The 8,430-nt window shown below is 38.3% G+C and overlaps 2 protein-coding genes across 4 annotated transcripts; both read right to left on the minus strand.

Moving 5' to 3' along the window:
* Positions 1-1,312: 1,312 nt before the first annotated feature.
* On the minus strand, positions 1,313-4,189 carry LOC103515441 (beta-ureidopropionase-like). 3 transcript variants are annotated; one of them, XM_026828141.1, is made up of 4 exons: positions 3,801-3,823; positions 2,640-2,760; positions 1,798-1,835; positions 1,313-1,555 (listed from the first exon to the last, which is right to left on the minus strand). In XM_026828141.1, the coding sequence occupies exons 2-4, from the start codon at positions 2,744-2,746 to the stop codon at positions 1,338-1,340; spliced, it is 363 nt and encodes a 120-aa protein (XP_026683942.1). In that variant the 5' UTR covers positions 2,747-2,760; positions 3,801-3,823; the 3' UTR covers positions 1,313-1,337. The 3 variants fall into 3 exon arrangements, with proteins under 3 accessions (XP_026683942.1, XP_026683941.1, XP_008478604.1); XM_026828140.1 differs by lacking the exon at positions 3,801-3,823 and adding an exon at positions 3,956-4,189 and having other exon boundaries at positions 1,314-1,555; XM_008480382.3 differs by lacking the exons at positions 1,798-1,835; positions 3,801-3,823 and adding an exon at positions 3,956-4,186 and having other exon boundaries at positions 1,317-1,593.
* A 1,859-nt stretch (positions 4,190-6,048) lies between these two features.
* LOC103515442 (CAP-Gly domain-containing linker protein 4-like) lies at positions 6,049-8,423 on the minus strand. Its single transcript, XM_017446678.2, has 4 exons — positions 7,962-8,423; positions 7,355-7,577; positions 6,688-6,840; positions 6,049-6,294 (listed from the first exon to the last, which is right to left on the minus strand). Exons 1-4 carry the CDS (start codon positions 8,103-8,105, stop codon positions 6,206-6,208), a joined length of 609 nt encoding a protein of 202 aa, XP_017302167.1. The 5' UTR covers positions 8,106-8,423; the 3' UTR covers positions 6,049-6,205.
* Between the last annotated feature and the right edge of the window lie 7 nt (positions 8,424-8,430).

The following is an 8,430-nucleotide window of genomic DNA, read 5'->3' on the forward strand; positions in this document are numbered from 1 at the left end:
CGTCATAGTACACCTCAGTACAGTATGTATCTAGCTTTATATGTTGTAGTCTTAATTTTATCTTAGTTTTAAGATTAGACTTCAGGGTGTTTAGGATAGATCTTTTAAAACGTGAGTAATATTTGGAGCACGTACTATTTTAGTTCTAATAGTGATAAGGATTACATTGACTTTTGTAGTTTTGGTTAAAACTTTAAATGTAGATACCCACTAATTTAGGATTTGGATATTTTACCAAAGTTCCCGTTCAGGATACGTCATAGTACACCTCAGTACAGTATGTATCTTGCTTTAGATGTTGTAGTCTTAATTTTATCTTAGTTTTAAGATTAGACTTCGGGGTGTTTAGGATAGATCTTTTAAAACGTGAGTAATATTTGGAGCCTTTTCCTGAGAGGACTAATCATGTAGGTAAAATGGACCAACAGTTCATTTATTTCTGAGCGAAAAGTGACACCTGTGACCTGTTCTTTTGGGAATGGGCTCAAGGGCTCACGAGGGCTTGAAGGACTTTAGGTTAGTTTTAAGTTAATAATAAATGAGGTAAAGGTATAACATGAAGTAGTTGTAAAAAGAATATTCCAAAGATTTTTTTATATATTTTGTACGTTATTTTTTATTTGAACGATAATGTCTTTTTTATACAAACATTTTAAAAAGGAATTATAAAATTAATATAACTATAAATTTGTTACCTACTTTACTGCCTTTCAAAAAAGGCAAGTACCTACTTAGGTAACAATGAAATTAACCCTACAAACAAAAACTCACAAGGGTTTGAAGTTTGAAGGACTTTAGGTTAGTTTTAAGTTAATAATAAGTGAGGTAAAGGTATAACTTGAAGTAGTTGTAAAAAGAATATTCCAAAGATTTTTATATATTTTGTAAGTTATTTTTTATTTGAACGATAATGTCTTTTTTATACAAACATTTTAAAAAGGAATTATAAAATTAATGAACTTTTTTACCGTTAACTCCTTCTTCCCTCCTAATGACTGAACACAGAATATTCTTCAAATGAGACAGATTGATCGACAAAGAAGTCAATGAACACTTGAATGAAAAGTAAATAATTGTCACCACAGTGATTAGTGTTTCAATTGAAGGTGATTTATTTCAATTCTAAAGAGCATCTGATTGCCGCTTCACTATCAGGTAAACTTGAGAGCCGTACCGGTCAGGTCTACCTGATAGTGAGTGACTGATATTGGCTTAGATGGAGAGAAAAACAAAATCAGGGGTTTGTTTTCGGTGTTGTGCATTTGTAACTTACGCCACGATTACACTAAACGTGTGTTCACTTATACTACGCTTACGCCTAATGAGTGCTTAACTGTTCACTTACGCCACGCTTCCTGCAAGCAGAGTACATTGACTCCACTTTCCCCAGCAGCATTAATCAACTTCTCTACTCGGTCATAGGTTGCTGATCTTTCCTGTGGTACATTACAGGATACCGTGCTGTTACCAATGTGGTTCTGAATGATTCCTACTCTAACCAATCTGGGCGGTCTTGAGCTTTCGGGTTTTGCTCCAAATTTGTATCCCACCACATTGAACTCATTTGACTTGGAGTTGGGTAGATATAATTTTCTGAAAACAAACATGGAAAACGAGAAAAGTGTAGGAGTAGGAAGTTTACAAATCTAGTTTGATATCCAAATAGACGCGTCGCGTCGTTCTCAAAGGCCATCTTTTTAATTGTCCTTCGAGACAGGATGAACGATTCTACAAAGAAATCGAAACTTTCATGGCCAGACCAGGACTCGAACCAGATACTTCTGGCGTGTCAGGAGTCGAACTCATTTGACTTGGAGTTGGGTAGATCTAATTTTCTGAAAACAAACATGGAAAACGAGAAAAGTGTAGGAGTAGGAAGTTTACAAATATCTAGTTTGATATCCAAATAAACGCGTCGCGTCGTTCTCAAAGGCAATTAATTGTCCTACGAGACAGGATGAACGATTCTACAAAGAAATCGAAACTTTCATGGCCAGACCAGGACTCGAACCAGATACTTCTGGCGTGTCAGGAGTTTGGTTTACATAGATATAGGGATTGGCGCGGTTCTAAACTCTTAATGTTCCCGAAACTATTGAACTCTCTGTAGTAACGAATTAGTTTTGTGCGTCGCGTCGTTCTCAAAGGCAATTAATTGTCCTACGAGACAGGATGAACTATTCTACAAAGAAATGGAAACTTTCATGGCCAGATCGAACCAGATACTTCTGGCGTGTCAGGTTAGTGAGATAACCTTTAAGGCTTTGGAGGGTTCGGTTTACATAGATATAGGGATTGGCGCGGTTCTAAACTCTTAATGTTCCCGAAACTATTGAACTCTCTGTAGTAACGAATTAGTTTTGGACGCATCGCGTCGTTCTCAAAGGCAATCTTTTTAATTGTCCTACGAGACAGGATGAACGATTCTACAAAGAAATCGAAACTTTCATGGCCAGACCAGGCGAAACTTTCATGGGCAGACCATCGAACCAGATACTTCTGGCGTGTCAGGAGTTTGGTTTACATAGACATAGGGATTGGCGCGGTTCTAACTCTTAATGTTCCCGAAACTATTGAACTCTCTGTAGTAACGAATTAGTTTTGGTAAGCCCCGATCTAAAAGTGTAGGTAATTCTTACTTGAGAGGTTCACCATAGAGGACAGCGTTCACCAATTTCAGCTCATCCTCTGGGATATATTTCTGCAGAATAGTCTCCACGCTTTCGAATGGTTCATCTGCTGACATGATGGATGATTATCCTGAGGGAGGAAAATGGACAAAATATAGCAGATATATATTATAATACGAGTAGCCAGATGGTGGAACTACCTACTTACCTATCTATGATAATGTAACTAACTACCTACCTAAAGAAATATAGCACATACCTATTATAATACGAGTAGCCAGATGGTGGAACTACCTACTTACCTATCTATGATAATGTAACTAACTACCTACCTAAAGATGGACAAAATGTAGCAGATACATATTATAATACGAGTAGCCAGATGGTGGAACTACCTACTTACCTATCTATGATAATGTAACTACCTACCTAAAGCGGTGTAGATTTAGGTACCTAATTACCTATCCAATCTTTTTCAAGGTGAAGGGGAAAACAGCTCTAAAGGTTGGGTTAAGCTTATACGAATCTACGAACTTTTTTCAAAAGCTAAACCCACATGAACCTATTAGATCTTCTGCAATGTCAAAATCTGGGAGTGGATTTTGTAATCGGGTAGAATATATTGTGGTAACTATGTATGTAAACGGTGTAGATTTAGGTACCTAATTACCTATCCAATCTTTTTCAAGGTGTAGGGGAAAACAGCTCTAAAGGTTGGGTTAAGCTTATACGAATCTACGAACTTTTTTCAAAAGCTATACCTACATGAACCTATTAGATCTTCTGCCATGTCAAAATCTGGGAGTGGATTTTGTAATCGGGTAGAATATATTGTGGTAACTATGTATGTAAATTAGTAGGCATTAAATAACACAGTATGAACCTATTAGATCTTCTGCAATGTCAAAATCTGGGAGTGGATTTTGTAATCGGGTAGAATATATTGTGGTAACTATGTATGTAAATTAGTAGGCATTAAATAACACAGGCCTTGATATCAGCTGCAGTCTCTACGTCAGTACGTTGATCTACGCATATCTACAGCCTACAGATTAGAAGATTGAATTTGGGCTGACCTACTAAAACAGAAAAGATATACGGATGCATGGTTGTGCGCAAGGCCAAGATGCAATCATTTATAATCGCATAGGTACAAACTCACTCACTCACTCGATATTGTAACGTAAACAGCAGGACAGTAGTAAAATTAAAACATAAATTGTAACTATAAATTTGTTACCTACTTTACTGCCTTTCAAAAAAGGTAAGTACCGACACTTAGGTAAAAATAAAATTAACCCTACAAACAAAAGCTGAAGACTTACCGTTAACTCCTTCTTCCCTCCTAATGACTGACCACAGAAGATTCTTCAAATGAGACAGATTGATCGACAAAGAAGTCAATGAACACTTGAATGAAAAGTAAATAATTGTCCCCACAGTGATTAGTGTTTCAATTGAAGGTGATTTATTTCAATTCTAAAGAGCATCTGATTGCCGCGTGATCTGCGGTGATCCAGTATAACAGAGGCACCTTGGTTGCTTCGTGGTTTGATAAAGACTGACTGGAGTTAATAGAATCAGTAAAAAACATTTATTAAATCATTTGTAAACACAGACGTACCAGGAGCTAACGAAATGGGACACAGAGATCACTAGATACTTGGAACTTTGTCGTCAAAATGCAAAATGGTTTACCATTTTATGAGACATTTTCAGAAGTGTTGTATGAGGTATAAGTGACATTTGATAGTATTCCTTGGGTTGAAAATTATTGAAAGTATTGCAGATATTGCTGAGTTACAACTGAACAGGTAATAAATAGTTCAAGTGATCAAGGAGGTCATTGGATTTGTATTACTTTCTTGGTTACAATGAACTTTTTTTTTACCATTCCTTCAGTCAGAGTATTGAGTAGCCCACTATCCATCAGGCCTGAAGTTAAACATCATTTCTTTATTAGGCTTTTCTTAGAAGAACTTCGCATGCCCTGCCTTGCTCGTCTTAATGATAGCCCCTGACATTTAACTCACTCGGCTAAACTGTATGGCGTTCTGCCTTGTGCAATATTCATTCTGATAGATTGATCCATGCGTGTTCTATCGTCTATTTGATGTCGATATTAGCTGATAAGCTATAGAAGAGATCTAGGCAGTAGAAAAAAAACAACACTTACAAAGAGATTTATTTAAAAGTTAAAAAAAAAAGGTGTGTAAGAAAGATCGAGCACCATTACGTCATTGTTTACAAACATAAATCATGAATCAATCGAATGAATGATAAATGACTTACAAAGAGATTTATTTAAAAGTTAAAAAAAAGGTGTGTAAGAAAGATCGAGCACCATTACGTCATTGTTTACAAACATAAATCATGAATCAATCGAATGAATGATAAATGATAACAGCTAAATAAATCAATGGTTAGATAGGTACGTATAAGTATAGCCTACCTTTAAGACAACTAACAGAGCGAAAACCACAGCTGTATATTCTTAAATTGTAGGTATATGTATTTATCAAATTATTTTGTAAATAATTATGCAGATACATATATCCCATCAGAAACGGTCAGCGACTTGTTCAATCAGTGTTCTAGAGACATCGATACTTACAATAGTGATTGATAGCATTTACATTGTTTATCTACTAATATTCTATATGTATTTATCAAATTATTTTGTAAATAATTATGCAGATATATCCCATCAGAAAGGGTCAGCGACTTGTTCAATCAGTGTTCTAGAGACATCGATACTTACAATAGTGATTGATAGCATTTACATTGTTTATCTACTAATATTGACATTCGGTGTACACGTGTAAGAACACTGGCATTCGCGGATCAATGGCGTATTGGGCATTATCAGATAGCGGGGGTAACCAAAGATCTCTCCAAACATAGTCAACCGGCCGTCGACCGACGAGGTGAATCTATGTTGTCGAGGCAGTGTGGACGGATCAGTCGACTATGTGTGGACAGTGGACACACCTTAAGAGTCAGGTAGGGTGTCTAGTCGTACCTTGGCCCCCGTTGTACCTTGGTCCCCTGGACTTTTCTGGTAACTGGCGCCACCTATCGGGTCCGAAGGAAAATAAGCGTTTTCGAATGAGTTCTTGAATCCCGAAGGATTACGTGATGTCATAACTCGGTCTAGAATCGCGATAAAACACCAATTCAGATTTTATCGCTATCCTACTCTACTTGTACATATCTCCGTTCCGATACCAGTATTACCCAATCCTCTTAGGTTATGTGGGTTCGTAAGAGTTCCACAAACTCTCCCAGTTCCAGAAACCGCGTTACATGACCTATATTATAAGATTCTAGGAAATGCTTTATCGCCATCGCCAGACCAGGGGTCACTGAACTCATTTGACACCCCTAGCGCTAGTGCTGTTCCTGGTCCCATACATATCTCCGTTCCGATACCAGTATTACCCAATCCTGTTAGGTTATGTGGGTTCGTAAGAGTTCCACAAACTCTCCCAGTTCCAGGAACCGCGTTACATGACCTATATTATATGATTCTAGGAAATGCTTTATCGCCATCGCCAGACCAGGGGTCACTGAACTCATTTGACACCCCTAGCGCTAGTGCTGTTCCTGGTCCCCACAGAACTCAGACCTTCACTCCGGGACCGAGATCTGTTCAGTCCATCACCTAAGACAAACAAATAATACCGTATGAGCTTCTAACCCTTGGATCTTATTGCACCGTGGTTGACCGTGAGTAATGGGTAGGAGCGCGATAATACGCTGGTTTTCAGCCTTAGTCTTCAATATTCATGATCATTAAGGAAGAATATCCAACGGACTAAAGCTAAAAACTGAGTGGAACAGAGAACATGTTTTTTTTTTTTTCCTCTCGGCTCTGTGTGGTTTGAATTCGTCGCTTGTCGTTTCCCTTTACAAGCTCGATGCTTTATGCGCTTTGCTCTAATTTCCACTCTGGTTTTAGCTTAAGGGACCATAGAGCAAATTCAACTTTTCTTCTTTTCTTTTACATAAATTTAAGGGATTTCGGATCTCAATTATTGTACAAACTAGAACTTACCTCGACTAGTACTTCTTCTCATTGCACCTGTACCCCCGGATCTCATAGCTCTACCACGTCTATCCTGAATCAACTTATCAGCCCGAACAAATATCCCGTGCTTGGGTCGGGACTCAAAGTATCTGGTACCTTGGACTGTTCCGTCGTTTTTACCTGGAAATCAAGGACAAATATTCGATTACGTCATTTTTCTCTTTTATTTTTTTGTGTCGGTGATGAAATTCGAACTACAATGCCCAGGTTATCAGTTTCAGGCTTCGTTTATTTCTTTAAAAGCTAAAGTAAGGTCAAAAAGTTCAAATTCAGTAGCTCCTTTGTTTTTCATTGCTAATACATATTTCATCTCAGGCCAAGATTTGGCAACTCAGGATTGAGATCACCAGAGGATTTCCCTGAACTCAATACCAAGATAATCTGCGGTGATAAAAATCGACCATACTCTGATGCTGTGAGATAAAACAAAGAGATAGGCATGATAGGAAACTTGCAAATGAAACTCTTTAGTACTAACCAGTAGGAGCATCCAATTCCACGCCAACCCAGGTGCCCGCAGCAAACTCCGTGGGTCCAATATAGGCGATGACCCCCACCATACTCTGATGCTGTGAGATAAAACAAAGAGATAGGCATGATAGGAAACTTGCAAATGAAACTTTTTAGTACTAACCAGTAGGAGCATCCAATTCCACGCCAACCCAGGTGCCCGCAGCAAACTCCGTGGGTCCAATATAGGCAATGACCCCTGACGAATTGTAGGGCCTGATTAGGACACTCTCCCCTATACACACCCATTCAGGTAGAGTGACGTCATCAAAGCTTTGGTCTCCGCTCATTGGATAAGAAGCTCTGGACTGACTGCTTCGCCGGGTAGAGCTTTTCCGACGGACAACCTTCGAAAGAGAAACACACCAGTTAGCTTGGAAGGTAAAGCGCCTTGTAAGCGCTAGGTCTATTCCCACCAGAAAGGACTTCATCCTAAACAGATAAGGTTTCAGATAAGGTTCAAACAGATAAGGTTTCAGATAAGGTTCAAACAGATAAGGTTTATTATCGAAACGACTGGCTTTCTCCTATTCTGTCCTTATTCTCTCTTCGATTTCGGGACGATAAGACTTTCGTTGTTACAGTTTCCTTTGTCAAACCTCTTGAAAAAACACAACATGTTTAATTAACTACAATTTTATTAACCTTTTCGTCTTCCTCTTCTTCTTCGAATAAGGCTTTTAAACGCTGGAATACCAAATTACTCTCACAATAACCTTCGTTTTTCTTACCTTATTTTCATCATGACTGCTTAAACTAGACGACGAACTCCGTTTGTCCAAATCAGAACAGCTATCCATCTCCGAGCTAACTGTCAGTGAACTACTGGCCATATCTGAACTAATCGTGAGGGAACTTGACATACTGGACTTCATGTCTTCAGGAAGAGTTTTACATTTGAGATCTTCAGTAATGGTTACGCTGGGAAGTGTGTCTTCGTTATCTACAGTAGGGGCATCGCTGGGTTTACCATTGGAATGGTTAGTCACTTTTTCGATGGAATGGTTAGTGAGTTTTTCGGAATGCTTAGTAAGTTTGTCGGAATGATTAATAAGTTTATCATTGGAATAGTTAGGAATAGTGAAGTTTTTATTGAAAGGATTCTGTCGCTCTTCTCCTCTAAATTCTGGTTTCTCTGTTGCAACTTTGCTTGTGTCGTCGGATTTAAGCACATCTTTCGCTTTCTCATGTTTCTTGTCA

Source organism: Diaphorina citri, unplaced genomic scaffold (assembly GCF_000475195.1).
Source record: "Diaphorina citri unplaced genomic scaffold, Diaci psyllid genome assembly version 1.1 scaffold1343, whole genome shotgun sequence".
In the NCBI taxonomy this organism is placed as follows: Eukaryota; Metazoa; Arthropoda; class Insecta; order Hemiptera; family Psyllidae; genus Diaphorina; species Diaphorina citri.